The sequence below is a fragment of the Chlorocebus sabaeus genome, chromosome 11 (genome assembly GCF_047675955.1).
Source record: "Chlorocebus sabaeus isolate Y175 chromosome 11, mChlSab1.0.hap1, whole genome shotgun sequence".
Classification (NCBI taxonomy): Eukaryota; Metazoa; Chordata; class Mammalia; order Primates; family Cercopithecidae; genus Chlorocebus; species Chlorocebus sabaeus.
Genome location: NC_132914.1, coordinates 50,081,885 through 50,100,937, shown reverse-complemented (window position 1 = coordinate 50,100,937; position 19,053 = coordinate 50,081,885). Strand labels below are relative to the sequence as shown.

Below are 19,053 nucleotides of genomic sequence, written 5' to 3'. Positions count from 1 at the left end.
CTGGGCCATTTTACCCTCTTCTGGGAAGGGAGGAAAGTGGTGTCCTGGCTGCTCAGATGTAACCTGCATCACAGACACAGCCCTGGTCTGTTCAGTGGGAACTATCTTACTCATGACATCCCAGTAATATATCTGGTTTTACACCCTGGAAGCCCTCCTGCAAGTGACATGTCAATCAATTGCACTTTGAACATACACAAAGAGAGTTGACTGATCAGAAGAGTCCTCTGCTGAGTACTCCTTCAAAGAGACTAATTCTTTGGCAAGAATGAGTCATGGGCCCTAATTTTTCATTCCTCTGCATCGGGGCTTTCAAATATCTATTCCTCTTAAAGCAGAGCAGGAAGAGGTTTCTGTTCTCCATTTATGGTGAGTCAGTCACTCCTTGCATAATGGCTCTCGGTTGCCTGACCTCATTGTCACTGTCATCATACTCATCATCAGTGTGTGCTGATTTAGTGCCTATAGGTCAGCTGGGCATCATGCACCTCAGAATGAGGCAGGAATTCCTAGGCCAAGACTGGGTGCCCAAGGGACTGCCCTCTCAGGATCATGGAAAACACAGCTCCACGGCTACAGAAGCTCTCATTCATGGAAGCACACAAGCAAACAATGCATCACCTGGATGCCTTATGTTGGACAGAGTTTTACAGAGACAAGGTGGGAATGCATTCAGCAATCCCATCTGAAGTGTGTGTGGGTGGATCCACTCTGATTTATCCGTGGGAAATGTTTAGACCCAGCCAGCTGCCTCGGCCTCCCCTCCTGCGCTTGGCGCTGCTTCCCACCATGCTCCTGTGTGTGCCTGAGATGGGGCATCTGGAGCCAGCAGGAGAGCAAGGGTCCTCTGAAGCACTCGAGGTCCATCCAGAGACTGCACCACTCACAGTCTGAATTTCATTGGTTTATTTTTTTATTTTTGAGACAGGGTTTCACTCTATCACCGTGGAGAGAGTGCAGTAGCACAATAACAACTCGCTGCAGCCTTCACCTCCCAGGCTCAAGCCGTCCTCCCGCTTCAGCCTCCTGCATAACTGGGACCACAGGTGCACACCACCACACCCAGCTAATTTTTGTATTTTTTGTAGAGATGGGTTTTGCCATGTTGCCCAGGCTGGTCTCAAACTCCCAGGCTCAAGCTACCTGCCCACCTCGGCCTCCCAAAGTGCTGGAATTACAAGCGTGAGCCACTGCGCCTGGCCTATATTTTTAAATTATCTTATATACCATTTTACATGATGCCTGTTTCACACGTGTCAGTTCTATCTTCCCCACAGCCCAGCAAGCCCCTAGTGGGTGGAACTCATGGAGAACACTTACCATCTGCTCCAGCACACAGATCAGTGTGGCATGGAGCAGACACTGTTCTAGGGGACAGGAGACAACTGTCCTATTGCAGTTTTACTCTAAGCTTCCTGTCAGGCTCTGGGCCTCACACTCCTCATCTATGAAATATGGGACCTGTATGAAGTGTGCTTCCTGAGCTCTTCCAGAGTTTCAGTGAACTGCAGAGGTCTGGCCACCAGGCCACATGGCCACAGCCTGGCCACCGACGGGGAGATGGCCTCCCAGGTATTATGAGCTCCCCGTGCACACCCTGCACCTACCCCTAAAGTGACACCCTCTCTTAATGACCCACTTCCTTGTCACCATGCAGGGACTATGCCTCCCTCACTGCTGTATCTCAGTGCCTCGCGTGTCATAGGTCCCCAACAAATATTTCTTGAAAGAATAAATGCTGAGCAAAGGCAGCTTGTTTGAAGGCTCAGGTCAGATATGTCTCTCAGATGTAACTGGGAGAGGGAAGGGGGCTGGCAAGCAAGAAAGAGGGAAGAGTTTTCAGGATGTCCAGGTTTTCAGTGTCCAAGAGACACTGAAGCAGTGCCAAGCCCAGCACAAGGGTGAGGCTGCCACTTTCATCTCAGACTTCCCATCAGGTGTCAGGTGACAAACACCTCCAACCCTCCACAGCAACCTCCAGACGCAGTGACAAGACACTGAGGAGGTTTCAGCAGCATCCCACAGCATGCCAGGATCACCAGCCCCTGAGCCCACACCCACAGGCTGAAGCTCCATGCCAGTGTTCACCAGGCTGGTTTCTAGGTCCTGCACTCCTCAGTTCAGACAGGGCCTCTGGGTCCCCACCCTGAGAAAGAGCTGGAGCGGCATCCTGTTTCTCCCCACTTTCCCTCCCTGCAGTTTCCCTGCGTGGCAGCTTCTCCCCAGTACGAGCCACAGAGAGACTTGGTGGAGGAAGCATCTTAACCCTGGGAACAAACGAGGCCATTGAAGTGGCTGTAGGAGCCAAGCACAGTGGCTCACACTTGTAGTCCCAGCACTTTGGGAAGCCAAGGTAGGAGGATAACTTGAGCCTGGGAGGTTGAGGCTGCAGTGAGCCATGATTGTACCACAGCACTCCAGATCCTGTCTCAAAAAACAAAAAGGTTGGAGATGAACAGCCAAGATACACCTGGAATTCTCCAGTTCTCCTTCTGTCAGGGTTCCCTGGGAGGGCCTCTGAGAGGCTGGCATCTCATCAACATCCTCCCTCCAGGAGGGCCCCACCTGTGCCTCTCAGGCAACAGGGAGGGTTCTTGCTGTGCTCTCTAACATGGAGAAGCCTCGGGGCTAATGTGGGGCAGCAGAAGGGATCAGGAGTTCTGGCCCAGCTACCAAACAGCTGTACGGCCTTCAACACTTCTCCCCTCTCTGACCCCAGTTTCCTCACCTCTAGGGCTCCCCCAGCCTTTAAAGACTAATTCTGCTTCTTCTCTTCTGTATCCTGACACACCCAGGCAGCCCGACACTCGTGTGCAGATTGCTGTTTTGTGAATGCACTGATGACATGTGTGTCTGTGTGTCTACCTTGTATGTGCACATCTGTTGGGTGTGTCTGAAGGGCTGGATTGTGGAGGGACAGGACAGTCTCATCACACTTTCTTAACCCTGAGGTTGAATAAAAAGAGCACACCACTTTTCTGCTGAAATGGACTGAGACGGGAGGCTGTCTGCCTACCTGCACAGGCTCTGCATCTGCCCATCAAATCTGGGCCCATGTGAAGTGACTGTTGAGTTGGCAGTGGACAGGAGCGGATCAGGTGAGTGTGGCCATTTGTGAGCAGATATCCCAAGTCCTGGACCTTGGCAGTTTGTTCAGATCAGCTGGCACCTTTAGTGCCCTTTGGAGAGCAGTTATTGCTGCTGACTACAGGCACAAAGGGGGCTTGAGGTGGAGGATCTGAGGCAGGCTGGGCAGTGCCTGTTAGACACACCAAACATTGAGGAAGTGTGGCCACCCCAGCACAAATAGTGAAGATGGCAAAACATTTCTGGCCAGCATGTCTCAGGTGCCATCACAACAGAATTACCTTCTCCACACTCGGCCCCTGGAGTGTCCACAACAGAATTAGCTTCTCCACACTCGGTCCCTGGAGTGTCCACAGCAGAATTAGCTTCTCTACACTCAGCCCCTGGGAGTGTCAGCTGGGAGACCCGGACTTTGTCTGCCTCTCCAAATCACCTCTGCTCCCCTCCTCTTTCCATATAAGCTCCAGGAGGGAAGGGAGTTGTGGCTGCTTTCTTCACTGCTGTATCTCCTATGCTAGAACAGCAAGTGCCTGGCATATTATAGATGCTAATAAGTAGTTACTCACTAAACCCAGGACTCCACAGAGAGTAGGAGAAGGCTGGGAAGTCTAGCAGTCGAGGAATTGGGGGTAGGTATCTGTGGCCTAGGTCCTCAGATGCTGTGCCCAGGGCCCTGGCTCTATGATTCAGGCCAGCCTGCTCTAGGGAGGTAACCCCTGCTGCCCCATGGTCTTTAGCCCTGCCAGCCCTGCCCTGGCCCTAGCCTGGCTGGAAGCCAAAGTTCCCTGGTGCGTTCGCCACTCCTCATCTGTGGAAGAGGCATCTCCCACCGACTTCCTCTCCTCTTCCACAGCCCCTATTGCCAACTGGCCCCGCCTCCTGGGATTCACCACCTGCCAAGGACCTTAGTGTTCCTCCCAGGATGACAGAGATCACCTGAGCAGGATGGGCAGAGAACAGGGAAATTGAAGAGTTTGCCTCTGCCAGCTTCAGGCACCAGAGCACACACCATGGCCCTTGAATCCAGCACTCCTCCAAACTCAAGAAAACTTGTCTCAGATAGACCCAATAACACAGAGTTGGAGAGGGCTGCAGAAAGACTGGAGAACAGAAAGGAATGTGTAGTTCTTCTTTAAATTAGACAGCCTGAATCACACGAACTTCTGCCACAATTCTATCTGGGGTGGTTAGGAGGCTAGTCGGAGCTGGGAGGAAAACGCCCAACCCTCAGAAGTGGACTAACACTCATAACACCAGAAAACCAAGATATCAAAGGGCATGCCAGACGCAGGCACTCCAGGGAAACAGCGTTAAGGGGTAGTGCTAGGCCCAGTTCATCTTCGATGACTTCTTAGGGATAAGTTGTAAGCAGAATTACAAAGAGGTTAAAAACAAAACAAAAATGGCAGAAAGCGAAGAAGGTGTTAACAATCTATGAGTTTTGAGATTTTTAAAAGGGTCGTGACACAAGTTGTCCGGGAGACCAGGTGTCCCAGCCACTCTTCTAGATATTGACCACGAGGATAAAGGTCACTGGGCAGGTCAAAGGTCACAAAAGACGAGTGGAGGAGGAAGGGAGGTGAACGATCTCTCTATTTCAATGTAACTTGGCAAAGCCTGTGAGTAAGACCATCTAGCTTCAGAAACAACAGTCTTGGGAAAACTAGAGGGGGAAGGAGGAAAAGAATAAATGAGCAGCCCCAGGCAAGAGGTGATGGCTGAGAAAAACCAGAACGGAAACAGAATGAGATGAAGTGCCTGGGAAGAGGGCCCCAGCAAGGAACATGGGAAAGAAAGGAATGGCTGGGAGGGAAGACAGCCTGGAGTCAGCTTCCCACATGGGAAGCATGGTGAGAGAAGGCTGGGGACCTCCCTTCCCGTGGACATGCTGGCCCAGCCACTCCCCACACCCGGACCCTCCAAGGCCTTTGTTTTGTGGAAAGCTCTGCAAGCATTTGCTCAGCACAGCTCAGGAAACAAGTGTCCTTTCTTCTGGGGGCCAGATTATCATGCAATGAAGAGTACAGAAAACAAACACAATTATTCTTTCCACTTGAGAACCATGCACCACCCTGGCTGGGGTTGGCAACGGAACCAGGTGAGGGAACTCCTCTGCTCTTCCTGGCCTGTATCAACACAAGCTATGATTCATATCTTTCGTGTGCAAACTGAGACTCCCAAATAATCTCTAGATGGGGGAGAGGCCTCCCCCCCGGCCTCAGTCTCAAGGAGAAAACAGCTTAGAGAACAAAGAACTGCCGCTCCGAGTGCCAAGCTGCCATTCCAGGCAGGTGAGAACGTCTGCCAAATGGTCGGTTACCGGTGTGCCCCTAAAAGGACACCTGTGTGGAAAGACCATGGAATCTGGCTCTGCTTCTCGTGGGTCTGTCTGGCTAGTTAACCATTCTGGGCTCAATGCCCTCATCCACGAAATGGAGACTGAATGCTGATTAATTCCTCTCTTACTCTCCCAGCCTTCAAAACCACAGCAAGAAGAAAGCAGGCAGCAAGATAAAAGAAGATTCAGGCCAGGTGCGGTGGCTCCCGCCTGTAATCTCAGTACTTTGGGAGACCAAGAAGGATGGATGACTTGAGTTCAGGAGTTCAAGACCAGCCTAAGCAAAATAGTTAAAAAAAAAAAAAAAAAAAGATGGGCTTGGTGGAGCATGCCTGTAGTCCCAGCTACTCAGGAAGGTGAGGTGGGAGGATCACCTGAGCCCAGGAGGTGGAGGTTGCAGTGAGCCGAGATGGAGCCACTGCACTCCAGCCTGGGTGACAGAGTGAGACCCTGTCTCAAGGAAGAAAAAAAAAAAAAAGGAAGAAGATTGAGCAATGTTTTGGTCTGACTCTTCCCATGGTAGAGACAGGGCAATGAGTTGCAGAACAGAGGGATGAGGTGCCTTGAAGTGTTCTTTGCAGTTTGTAGACTAATGGAGAATGTAGGGGACAGTCTACAAGGTTAACAGGAGAAACAGGGAAATAACAAATCCTCTGCTAGGTGCAGCTGTTGGAGCTCTTTTGATGAAGGACTGGAGAGCTAGGAATTCTTGGTCCTCAGGAGGAGGAGGGACCTGCCTGGGAGACTTCTGGGATAGGTAGCCTCAAATGCAGCTTGGAGGTGATGCTTCATGGTACGCCATCTTGTACAGTTTTATCTTCCCAACAGGACCATGAACTTGTTGAAGGTAAATAATGTGCATTGTGTTTCTTCTGAATTCCCATAGGACTAGTCACAGGATGGACACATGTTTGGCATTTCCTTAATATTACTTCATTGTATCAGAAACAGGGAAGCCTCAATAGACATTTACTCAGCACTTACATGTACCAGGTCTTGCAAAAGTTTTCACATGTGAATATTCATCACAAACCCCATTTTACAGACATGCAAGTTGAGGCTCAGAAAAGTTTCATGGCTTGCTCAAGGTCCCACAACTATGAGCAGGTCTGAGATTCAAACCCAAGTCTTCCGCCTCTCACAACCTCTGTCCCCAGGAGACAGAGCGCTGGCTGGCCTTGAGAGTCACATTATATTTGCAGTGGGCAGGGCACAGGCACACACACGCTCCAGAAAACCACGTGTGTGACCTACACAATAGATACGGAAGCTTAAGAGCAGAATAAAGGGGCCATCAAAGCGGGGTGGATTACTAAGGAAGATGACTACAGAGCAGGACCTTCAAGGTCTGGAAAGATAGCTTGATGGGGCTTGGGGAACCAGGCAGTAGCTGCTGAGAAAATGCTTAGGGAATAGGAAACACCCCAAGGAAACAGTGAAGCACAGTGGCTTGTATTAACATAAGATGTTTGGACAGGAAGGAGTTGGTCCCAGGCCTAAGAAAGCGGTTTAGAAATGAGGCAGTGTTTGCTGAGTCCTTTACAAGATGCATCATTAGCACATGACGGAAAGCAATTAACTTGCTTCTTACTCATCTGCTGATCAAGTTGCAACTGGAAAGGAGTGTGCACGTTGTGGGGAGGGGGTGCCAGGGAACCAGCGAGTGGCCCTTACACCATTTCCCGAGGGATGTCGAATGTGAGCTCAGGGTTGGCGGATGCCCAGGGGATGCCATCAGAAGGCCCTCTCCATTAGCAGTGCCCCGCCCCCGCAGGATGCTCATAAAAGTCATGGGCTCAGGGCTCCCCAGCCACCTGTCTTCTCCACTGCCTGCACCAGCCCACCTCAGGTGCCTTCTCACCAGACTTCCTCACCCACCATGTCTCGGCAGTCCTCCATCACCTTCCAGTCTGGCAGCCACAGGGGCTTCAGCACCGCCTCGGCCACCACCCCAGCAACTGGCCACTCTCGCTTCAGCTCTGTCTCTGTGGCCCGCTCTGCAGCGGGGAATGGGGGCCTGGGAAGGATCAGCAGTGCTGGGGCCAGCTTTGGAAGCCGCAGCCTCTACAACCTGGGGGGTGCCAAGCGGGTCTCCATCAGTGGGTGTGGCAGCAGCTTCCGAAGTGGCTTTGGTGGCAGGGCCAGCAGTGGGTTTGGAGTCAACAGTGGATTTGGCTATGGGGGTGGAGTTGGAGGAGGCTTCACTGGCCCCAGCTTCCCTGTGTGTCCCCCTGGAGGCATCCAAGAGGTCACCGTCAACCAGAGTCTCCTGACTCCTCTCAACCTGCAAATCGACCCCGCCATCCAGCGGGTGCGGGCCGAGGAGCGCGAGCAGATCAAGACCCTCAACAACAAGTTCGCCTCCTTCATCGACAAGGTGAGCAGGGGCTTCATCCACCCCCTTGGGCTTGGGATCAAATAAACTCTTGGAAGGGCCATCCCACGGTGGGAGAGCAATAACGAAATGAATCCACTATGGGAATGAGCACTGTTCAGCAAGGCCTCCCAGGGGCTGAGGCCCTTCCAAGTCAGGCCAGCTTGCCCCACAGGACCTGGCAAAAATTTCCTCTTTCACAACCACGCGGGCTGGTTCAGTCAACACCAAGGGAAGACTTTAGTTGATTCTCTACAGGAGAGTTGCTGCTTAGCAAACTACCCTAACCCACAGTAGGTGGTGTTGAGAAATTTAACCCAAAAGCAGCCAATAGAAGCCTCTAGGCCCCACCACCCGAATCCTATGCAAGCCCTAGGGAACTTTCTGGTAGCTCCATGGACTGCCTCCTTCTGGGTTGGAGTTGTCAGTTACATTATTGTCAATGGGTGCCACGTGAAAAAAATACATCTTTTTCTTCTCTCCCTTATTAATAGGAGTGTCTGACTCTGCCTCTCCAACTTCTCAAGGTTTCATTCTCTCTTATTCCCTCCAGGTGAGGTTCTTGGAGCAGCAAAACAAGGTCCTGGAGACCAAGTGGGCCCTCCTGCAGGAGCAGGGCTCCAGGACCGTGAGGCAGAATCTAGAGCCCCTCTTTGATTCCTATATCAGTGAGCTCCGACGGCAGCTGGAAAGCCTCACCACCGAGAGGGGCAGGCTTGAAGCTGAGCTGAGGAACATGCAGGATGTTGTGGAAGATTTCAAAGTCAGGTAAGTGGAACACGCTTCTGGCCACACACAGCCATCCTAAGGCTCCTTTGTATGAGGATCAGAGAGGTGCAAAGGAGCAAATGCCGGTATCAGCTGGGAGCTTTGGAACTGTAGCTGCTATCCCTCAAGGTGGAGACAGCACTGTGTGGGGTAACACAAGGACCTTCATCTTGTGCATCTCTATTGATGAAGATCCTATTCCTTTTGTCCACATGACTACAAAGGGATATCAGCATCATCCGACAAAACATTGCTACTTACTCTAGAAATCATAATGTAATTTCACAGTCAGTATATTGTTTAATTCCATTGGACATGGGCTCAATTACTGGGATGGCTTGCATTTCCAGGATGGCATTCACTGTGGAGTGAAGAGAGGTAGCAAGGAAGAGTTCAAAGGAGGCAATCTGACCTTCCTTGTGGGGGGCAACTTTTGACTGCACATCATCCAGGCTGCAGTAGGTGAGGTATCCAGTGGAAAGGGATTTGGCCCAGGCTAACCCGTTAGCCAGCTTGCCCTTATTTCTGAGCTTGAGCTACCCCTAGTTACAAAAAGCATACTTCTCGGGGGCCACCCTGAGGTTCAGTGAAAATATATCAAAATGTACCTGAAAGAGCCTGCTGAACAGATAACATTTACTCCACGATTTCAGCAGACACTTGAGGTGGAAAACCATTTTAAAGATTGGCATTGCATATCTATCAAAAGATGGAATTGCCTAAGTACATTTTTCTATTCCTTTAAGTTCCAGGCTCACCTTCTACTCTTAGAAAAGTTTATTAAAAACTAGCAGAAGAAATTATCCCCCTTTTATGGAAGGAGAAATAGAGGTTAGGTGAATCACCCAAAGTCATGCCCAGGTCAGCGGAAGAGCTGGAAATGATTCAAGGACTCTTAACTCTTGCTACACCAGCCCAGGAAGAGTTCAATGCAAACTTACTCAACAGCACACCCCCTCCTCTGTCCTTATAGGTATGAAGATGAAATTAACAAGCGCACGGCTGCTGAGAATGAATTTGTAGCCCTGAAAAAGGTGAGTGGGGATGTCTCTCAAAGGAAAAGGTTTAAAACAGAATCTGGAGTGTCGGGTAACCTGACCTCTGGCCCTTGGGCCACCCAAAAAATGTCACATCAACCATGAGAATATCTGCAGGGTTCAAACCTCCTAACATGTTCCCTCTATGTTGATGGCCCCATTAGCCCTACTTGGGTTTCTGTGAGCTCAGGGATTCAAGTCCCAGTTCTTAGTAATCACCCATCCCCAACCCCAAATCCCCCAGACACAGAGTTTTCTAAAATCCAAACTAGATGGGCTAGGGAGAAATCTGCTCAGCTTCTCTTGGGCTAAGTGCTTGGGGCTGCAGACTCAAAGGAGCATCCTGTCATTCCAGGACGTAGATGCCGCCTACATGAACAAGGTGGAGCTGGAGGCCAAGGTCAAATCTCTGCCTGAGGAGATCAACTTCCTCCACTCAGTCTTTGATGCAGTAAGAGTCTGCAAGTATTTCTGTCCCTCCTAGGTCTGGGGCCTAGAAAGAAAAGGATGATGCATTGTGTCATTCATTTACTCAGTGCCTCTGCCCAACATCTTGCCTGGATACTTCAAGCTGGGGCTTGGGGGTAGGGGGACCAGGGAGAACTGCTTGGAGCCTTATCATACTAAACTACCCCAGCTCTGATGCTTCTCCCCCGAACTCCCTCATCCCATGAAAGGACAACATCTAGCAAGGAGAGAGTACTGATTCCCAAATTCAAGGTCACTGGGTAACTTTCCCAAGGAATCAAGACATACCTGTTCCCTTCCCCTTCCCTGAAAAGTATTTAAAAAAAAAAAAAAAAAAAGGAAACTACCCCTCAGCTGATTGGTCAGGGGGCTTCCTCCCCTTTGAAGATGCCTCCTTCTGAGCGCTAACCCTCCGAAGGCAGAGATCTGGGTCTGTGGAAACAGAGAGGTGGAAAGTGATGGAGTCACACTGCGCAGGGGGAAGCAGGGTCCCAGATGTCCCCTGATGCTCTTGAAGAAGGCTTTTATGCTGGCAGACTGAACAGACGTATGCCACATTCAAATCTATGCAATTCTAATTCAGAAGATGCTTATCCAACCTTGCGCCCAGGGAAAGCACACAGATGGGAGCCTTGAGAAGCAAGGCTGGGAAAGACTTTCACCACACTGATCTTTGGGGATGAATGGGAATACCTAGGGAACAGCTGAGAGAATCTTCCAGGAGTACCAAGGAAAGGATTCCTGACCTAGATGGGTAGTCAACCATGAAGATTTAAGATCCTTCTTCTTATGCCTTGGTGATGCTGAGTTTACTGCCCTGCAGGAGCTGTCCCAGTTGCAGACCCAGGTCAGTGACACGTCAGTGGTGCTGTCCATGGACAACAGCCGCAACCTGGACCTGGACAGTATCATTGCCGAGGTCAAAGCACAATACGAGGACATTGCCAACCGCAGCCGGGCCGAGGCTGAGTCCTGGTACCAGACCAAGGTGAGCATGGACACCTCCATGACAGGCTCCAGGGTTAGTGTTCTCTGAGGCTCCACATTATCACTTAACTCAGCCTCAGGAAACGTGTGAGCACCTTCGTTTATTTCAACTTAGCAGGCATGTCTTTGATGCTATGAAAACTTAGCTTGAAATGCATGTGGAAACCCAACCAGACACACTAATATGTGGTCAACCCAATGCTGGGAGCTCAGGACATCCACTGGCCCCATATTCCTCAAGATCTGGGTGGGAGCAGAGTGAGACACCAGGACAACTGAGACACAGTCATGAAGCAGTTTCTAAAAGGCTTATTTATTCTCTATATATTTTCTGAGCTCCTGCTGTATGCCAATCAAGGTTACAGGGTTGCAAATGAATAAACTACAAACAGAGAACCCAAGCTCTGGGAGGCCATGAAGTGAATAGACAATCATGGAAGGGAAAAGATAGCATGAATAAAAAACTTCCAGGAAGACGTGGGAGCTTTGTCCAGTTGGGAAGCCGTGAGGGACAAAAGATTGCTGAGGAGTGGGGAGAGATTTAAGGCTGAACAAGGAGCTGGCACGCAGAAACAAGCAAGGGAGTTTATGTCAGGAAGAGGAAGGCTGGGATAAACACAAACAGCTACTTCCCAGAGCTCAGACAGTCACAAAGATGTTTGGCTTTGGAAGGGTACAGGTGACCCATGATACCAGCTCCCTGCCAAATCCAGACCCCTCTTGGGGCAGCTGCTCACCTACAAGCTGGTTCCTACTCTTTGCCTGCTCCATGCACTGCCTCAGTCCCGTCTGGTCAGGAGTATGGTGGAAAGGAAGGTGGGTAGCAGGGGCCAGGGGTCCACAGCGCAGAGGCAGCGCCTTGACGGTGAGAGGAAACGTGATGCACTTAACCCCAAGGTTAAGTGGTTGAAATCGATAGCAAATAATTCCTCATGTTGTTGGGTTGTTGCTCCATTTAATTGTGTATATCTAGAAACAGGAAGCTGAGCTCGTCAGCACTTTCAAGAACCTCACAGATCTTCACTCGGGCAGGGGATCTCCTCGTGTGGAGGAAGAGTGTAGATTTCACTTCAGTCTGCTGGAGGAGACAGGGTGTAATTATTGCTCTTAAATTCATGTGTCCTGTGTCCTGGATATGCACCATTAGATTGAGAACTACCTGAGATTGGAAATACTTTTACAAAGACTTCAAAATTGTGCCTTCCACAGCCTCTGTACCATCCCACACCGTTCCCCCATATCTCCTCCCTGTTTCCCCAGCACTGGTGTTTGGAGGGCTACCAAAATTCATGGGCACAGTTGGTCTGGATGCATGCTTTGTGACCAGAAACTCCCCAGGGATAGTGACCAAATCACCATCTCACTCCTAGAACTCACCATGTTCCTTCCCTGACCCAGGGCCTTCATGCAGGCTGTTTCCTTTGTCTGGAATGTTCTCCCCAACAGCTGGTCACTTAGGTCCCTCCTTCTCATCCTTCAGACCACAGCTCAGGCATCTCCATCTCTGGAGAGACTTCCCTGACCACCACTCCCCACTTTCAACTCTAGGTCAGATTCCTTCACTACACTCTCCCAGGACACTGTTCATTTCCTAAGGGCACTTATCTCAGTGTGGAACTATACATTTGATAATATGCTGATTCAATTAATGTCTATGTCCCCCAATAAACTGTAAGCTTCAGGGGGAAGGAGTGAATGACCAGGAATAAATGAGCCTGCTTGTGGCACCCAGGGTGAGTCTGTGTGCACAGCGAGTGCCCGGGCCAGGCATTTGACTCAGTGACTGAGTTTGCTCTGGTTCTCTCAGTATGAGGAGCTGCAGGTCACAGCAGGCAGACATGGAGATGACCTTCGAAACACCAAACAAGAGATCTCTGAAATGAACCGCATGATCCAGAGGCTGAGAGCTGAGATCGACAGCGTCAAGAAGCAGGTAAAGTTTTGGCAGGGCCAAGAGCTCCTCAAATGCTCATTTCCTCTGGGCCATTCTGCCATCTTTAAGAACTCCTCCCCAAGAAGCACCACACCTCCATGGGCTGTCAGCAAGATTCACGGTTTCCTCCTGTCCTTACAGTGCTCCAGTTTGCAAACAGCCATTGCTGATGCAGAACAGCGTGGAGAACTGGCTCTCAAGGATGCACGGGCCAAGTTGGTGGACCTTGAGGAGGCTCTGCAGAAGGCCAAGCAGGATATGGCTCGGCTCCTGCGTGAGTACCAGGAGCTGATGAACATCAAGCTGGCCCTAGACGTGGAGATCGCCACCTACCGCAAGCTGCTGGAGGGCGAGGAGTGCAGGTGAGATAGATGCACCAACTTCATCCTCAAAGCAAGTTGTGCTCCCCCCAGCTTCCTGGGCATTCCTAGGGGCTCAGGCTGTTGCAGCCCCTTCTCCTGGAAGAAAATGCAGTTCAGAATTGGGCTATGGCAAAAAAAAAAAAAAAAAGTAATTTTAATTTCCTTCCAGGCTAGTAAATCATTTGAGGTGCAACTACAATTAGTACCCCCATGGAAACCTAAAACCTGATCAGGTCTAAGTAAATGAATTCTACCAAAGGAGACATCTGGTTACATAGCAGCTCTGAAAATGTGGTCTAAAAGGCCATAGGCTGAAAACAAACAGTCCTAGGATTTGGGCTTACAGATCTACCACTAGGTAGCTACATAACCTTGGGAAAGTCAGTCTCCCTTCTCTGGCCCTCAATTTCTTCAATGATAAAATGAAAAGGTCAGATTACATGATCTGCAAAGCTTCATGGGAGTTTTGTGCTCTACCAGTTAGAAGCTGTGTAGCCAAGAGCAGATTACTTAACCTCTCCACGTCTCAGTGTTCTCACCCAATAAAATGTGAATAACAATAGTTCTAAATTCTCACATTATTAAAAGGGTTAAAACAGGGGAATACACACAAAGCTCTTAGAACAATGCATGGTACACAGCGTGTTCAATAAATGTTAGCTATCATTCAGCTTCGTGGCCAAAGACATAGGTTTTGGTGTCAGATGAATCTGGCTTCAAATCCAGCTTTGTGACTATGGGCAAGTTAGTTAACTTGTCTGAGCTTCCATTTCTCCCTCTACAAAAGTGAGTGGATAATACCTACCTCATGGGGTTGTTGAGAGAACTGAGTGGTGTGATATAGGTAACAGATACTCAACAACTGTTAGCTCTTGTTAAGATTCTCAGTATATGCTTATGAATGAATGCCAGTTCTGTCCTGAAGATGCTAAAGCAAAGTTACTTGGTTACTAAGATAACAATAAACTGATATTACTATTGTAATTTTTATGACTCAGACTCCTCTCCACACTTATGTATAATAAGCTCTGCCCTGGCTCAGTCCTTGACAATGGACCCTTGTTGAGAGACAAATCTTATTATAGGACAGGCCCTTCCTATCCAGTTGATGCCAGTGTATGATTACTTTTAATTTCCTTAAGGCATCTAACCAGTTTAAACCAAAAAATGTATTTCTGAGATTATAGATTTTTGCTCCTATGAACCTCAAATTCCACCTTATTTTGTTCATTAGATTATTAATATTATCTTTAATACTACTAGTTCTCAAATAATTTCAACCTGCATTACTTCTGCAATAAAAATAATAAAGTATGTTTAAATGCTTTGAAAACAATTACATAAGTGTCATTGCAAAGGCCCGTAAGCTGCTGGCCACATTGGTAACCTTTCTTCTCCCCGCTCTTCCCAATCAGGTTGAGTGGAGAGGGAGTTTCTCCAGTTAACATTTGTGAGTATGACATCCTTCTTGTGCCATTTGGAGTGTGTGTGGTGGAGGGGATGGGGATGTGGTGGGCCTGCAGGAGGGTGAAGATATGAGGGGTTAGAAGGGACCTCACAGACAGGTTCATTTGGAGAAGGTTGGAGGTTTTGAGTCCCTTACAAAGCAAGCCATATTAGGAGAGTCTTTGATGTCACAGTTCTTTCCTCTTTGAGAGTGAAGGTGTCACAGAAGGGGTGATGGGAGATTTGTTGTCATTGTTCTGAGTGGGTTTAAAAGATCCTGGCCACATCTCCTCCCTGCCAGAATTCCCTGCCTTTTTTGTTGGGGCTGCAAGCCCAGCACAGAAGTGAGAATTTGATGTAGACAGGATTTATGACAATTCCTGGTCTAGCTTGGACCTTTAAAGGGAGCCTTTATGCTGCAGACAAGAGCATTGCCAACTAGGCAGTTTGTCTCCCAAACCATTTTTGAAGAAGCTCCACTGCTTGGCTCAGTTCTGCAGAGTATATCTGCAGAAAGATACCAAGGCTTTTCAAAGCAGTGAGGGCAGCATAAAATATGACAGTTGGGTACAGTAGCTCTAAAACAGGAGCGTTATTAACAAGCTGGCACGGCCCTGTGCTGGTGAGAGAAGTGGTCATTCGCAGAGCTCAGTGCTGGCATCTCGAGGGCAACAGAAATGACTCTTACAACTCACCCTCTATAAATGAGTTTAGGTTTGGTTTTCTTGATGGGCATTCATAAGGGCAATTGATTATATTAGCCAATGATTCCAGAAGACAAAGCCGTCTGAACCACCCAGGTGTCCTTCTTCCCTGATGTCCTTGTCTGGTGGTGCCAGAGACCCTCTAAGCTAAGTTTGGGGACAGACCTTCAAGCATAACCTCGAAGCTCTTTTTCTCTTGAAAACACCTAATTGTCTGTATTAGTTTTCCAGGTCTGCTGCAGCAAAGTACCACCAGTCAGGTAGCTTAAAGCAACAGAAATGTCTTGTCTCACAGTTCCGGAGGCTGAAATTAGGGGTTAGCAGGGCCCTGCTCCCTCTGAAACTTGGAGCCCAGGCCAGCCTCCTGCTCTGTATGTCAGGCAGGGTGGCGCTATCCCCTCTCCAAACCAGATGGTGTCCTGGAACATGGTGGCCCAGCCCCCCTCCAGCCTCCTCCTAGCTCTGGCAGTGGCCATCCATCCTCGGTGTTCCTTGGCTTGTGGCTGCATCCCTCCACTCTGTCTCTGTGATTGTATGACCGTGTGCCTATGTGTCTGTGGCTTCAGATGAATGTCTTCCTTCTTTCTGTATGGACACCAGTCATGTTAGATCAGGGCCCACGCTACAGACTTTATCTTAACTTGGTTGTACCTGCAACAATCCCATTTCCAAATAAGACTGCATTCACGGATGCTGGTGTTAACACTTCACCATAGGTTTTTGAAAGACACAGTTCATCCTGTAACGGAGTCTATTTTTTTTATTTGATTTTCCTTCTGCAGAACCCTAAGTAGGGTATTAGAATGTGTAAGGGGATGAGTTATAAATTAGGAGAAGAACAGGTTGGGAGGAGAACTGGGGCACAGTTGACTGGCCAACAGGTTAATCTGTCACTTGATCCATCAAGAATATTCCAGCCTCCACTCTGTGATTCTGAGTGTGGGGCTGGGGGACCCTGAGGGAAGAGGAGTGTGCCCCTCCCCGATGAGCATCTAGAAGGAAGAGAAACTCTGGAGTCAGGCCCGGAGAGGGAGACAGGCCCAGACGGCACAGCAGGAGGATCTAAGGGAAAGCAGGTGGACTGGAGCTGCTTCCAGGAGGAGAGGGCTCCAGTAGGTTCTAGAAGGGGAGGAGGAAGCCATTCCTGCCTGAGAGGCTGCCTGGAGCTACAGCTCAGGAACACAGGCCAAGGCATATGGCAGTGATCTCACTAAGCAGGGGATATTGCAAGGAGGCAAACTGCTAGCTGATGAGACCACCCCTCCCCACCCAAGGACTCCAGGGCACAGGCCCTGACACTCCCACTGTCTTCTCTCCTGCACTTGATCTGACCACACCTACTTTCCTCCCGGCAGCTGTGGTCACCTCCACTCTTTCCAGTGGCTATGGAAGCGGCAGCGGCATTGGAGGTGGAAGCCTGGGCCTCGGTGGGGGCAGTGGCTACTCCTTCACCACCAGTGGTGGGCATAGCCTGGGTGCAGGCCTGGGAGGTTCTGGTTTCAGTGCCATCAGCAACCGGGTCCTAGGGGGCAGTGGTTCTAGTGTCAAGTTTGTCTCTACCACATCCTCCAGCCGGAAGAGCTACAAGCACTAAGAGAGCCGCATGGCTCCCTCTCCCCTGCCTTGAGGCCTGTTTGCAGTCACATCTGGACACCTGGGTCCTCCTCCTTCCTCTCTCCTTGTAAGGTGCACCTGTGCTGCTGGGAGCCTGGAGTACTGGCTAACCCCATTCCCAGGCTTAAGCTAGCCTCTCCCTCCTGACAATGCCCAGACTGCCGGCAGCACCTGTCTGCTACACATGTAAAACCAAAACCTGCTCTCTCCCGAGGCTCTCATTCAGCCTATCTTGTGAGGCCCAGGCAGCTGGAAAGTCCTCCTCCAGCTCCACCTCCCTCCCTCCCTCCAGATGCAGAGGTTGGGGAGTCTGTCTCAATGCCAGGTTGTCACCCACCTGTCTCATCGTGTTTATAAGCAGCCTGTCGGGAGTGAGCGCTCCTTCTGTTCCCTCCCTGGAATGTGTCTATTAAATGCATGTGTCACCTGTTTGTTGTCTGGCCCTCTGTTTGGAATGGTGACTGACCCAAAGTAATTCTCCTCCTCCCCCAGGCCTGCTCCCAGAACAGGCCTCACACAAGCAGTGCTCAGAGGCATCAGCCCTGGCCCCTTCCCTCTGAGCTAAGAAGGCTGGCTGGCAGGAAGGGAGGGCGGGCTACAGAGCAGCAGGGAGTGCAGGGCTGGCCAGACTTCCTTTTCCCTCTCTTTGGCATGCATTGTTTGGGGAGCTGGAGCTACTGGGAGAAGCCCAGACCGGCCTCCCTGCTCTGTTGGTGCCGTCCCTGTTCCAAACCAGTGTTCCAGAATACCGACGCCGGGTGGGCGGCCCAGCAGAGGGGCTCAAACTTGCAGACCCAGCAGAGAAATAACAGGCCACGAAGAAGAGTTAAAAGGCAGCCCTGGGAGCAACGCTTTCACCAAGGAGAGGAGCCATTTAGCCCATAATTGCAGGCAGCAGGGAGACATCCAGAAAGCTCCCACATTTCTGAGTTTACAGTCTCCTGGACCCCTCCCACCAGGCCTGAGCTGCGGCATAGCCCAGTGGGCTCATCCAGAGTGGCGCAGTCGATGTGGGCTTGGAGGGAGTGGGTTCAATGCTCGGGATTAAGCTCAGGACTGATGTGAGCTACTTGGGAGCCAGGGTTCTAAAACACCTTTGTCCAGGGTGAAGGAGCAGGAAGTGAAGTGGGGGGAGAGGGAGGCCATGAATCAGGAGGGATGAGTGTAAAACCAGGGGCTAAAATTTGGAATGGACGGGAGGGGGAGGATGGCAGGAAGGAGGGAAATGACACTGAGAACAATTGTGAAATCCCCAGTGTTGGGGTAAGGGCAAGTTCAGACTGAGAGAGGAGAGAAGTGGAGGGACAGGAATTCGGAGTGACATCTTGAGGCTTTCTCCACTGGCCAAAATGCCTCTCCTCTCTGAGCCTGATTTTCCCATCTGTGTGGGGTGCAATGATTCAGGGCATGGGACCGGGAGTCAGGGTTCTGACAATGGCCGCAGTGCTCACTAGCTACGTGACCTCAACCAAGGTGCCTAACTACACTGTGCCTCAATCGCCTCCTTTGTCAAACAAGAATCATCACAATGGCCCCTGTAGTGCTATTTCAGATTAAAGAAGATACATGGAAACCAGCTACCCATAGTGGCTGCTCAAAAAATATTCAAAATCGTCATTATTTTTATCATCCACCCTCACAAAGTTATTATGAGCATCAAATGAAATCATGCTTGCGGCTGACCTGCCGTGTGGTGCAGCACAGACTGAATCTCCAATAAATGAATTTTTAGAAATCATAAGTGAATAGAATGGGAGGGAGCATAATTTAGTGGCTTTGGGTTCAGAGCCCAAGACCTGGGAATAGAGAAGGGAGTTCAGACGAGAGGCTACAGGAGGGTCCGCAATGGGTGGCTGAGAGCCTGGGTGGGTAGGGGGCCCGAAAACCCCCAGGCCTGTCCCAGGTCTGCTCCAGACCCCAATCCCCATACCTTGT

At 50.1% G+C, this 19,053-nt stretch overlaps 1 protein-coding gene across 1 annotated transcript; it reads left to right on the top strand.

Annotated features, from left to right (window-relative positions):
* The first annotated feature begins 7,060 nt into the window (after positions 1-7,060).
* KRT75 (keratin 75) lies at positions 7,061-17,547 on the top strand. Its single transcript, XM_008003333.3, has 9 exons — positions 7,061-7,802; positions 8,353-8,567; positions 9,541-9,601; positions 9,960-10,055; positions 10,896-11,060; positions 12,867-12,992; positions 13,134-13,354; positions 14,770-14,804; positions 16,860-17,547. The coding sequence occupies exons 1-9, from the start codon at positions 7,143-7,145 to the stop codon at positions 17,096-17,098; spliced, it is 1,818 nt and encodes a 605-aa protein (XP_008001524.3). The 5' UTR covers positions 7,061-7,142; the 3' UTR covers positions 17,099-17,547.
* Positions 17,548-19,053: the final 1,506 nt, after the last annotated feature.

Bases quoted from the DNA above. Each gene is read 5' to 3' on its own strand.
- KRT75 (XM_008003333.3), top strand. From the start codon at position 7,143: ATGCCCAGGGGATGCCATCAGAAGGCCCTCTCCATTAGCAGTGCCCCG. The intron at 9,602-9,959 runs GTGAGTGGGGAT...CTGTCATTCCAG, and splicing joins AATTTGTAGCCCTGAAAAAG to GACGTAGATGCCGCCTACAT. The intron at 13,355-14,769 runs GTGAGATAGATG...CTTCCCAATCAG, and splicing joins CTGGAGGGCGAGGAGTGCAG to GTTGAGTGGAGAGGGAGTTT.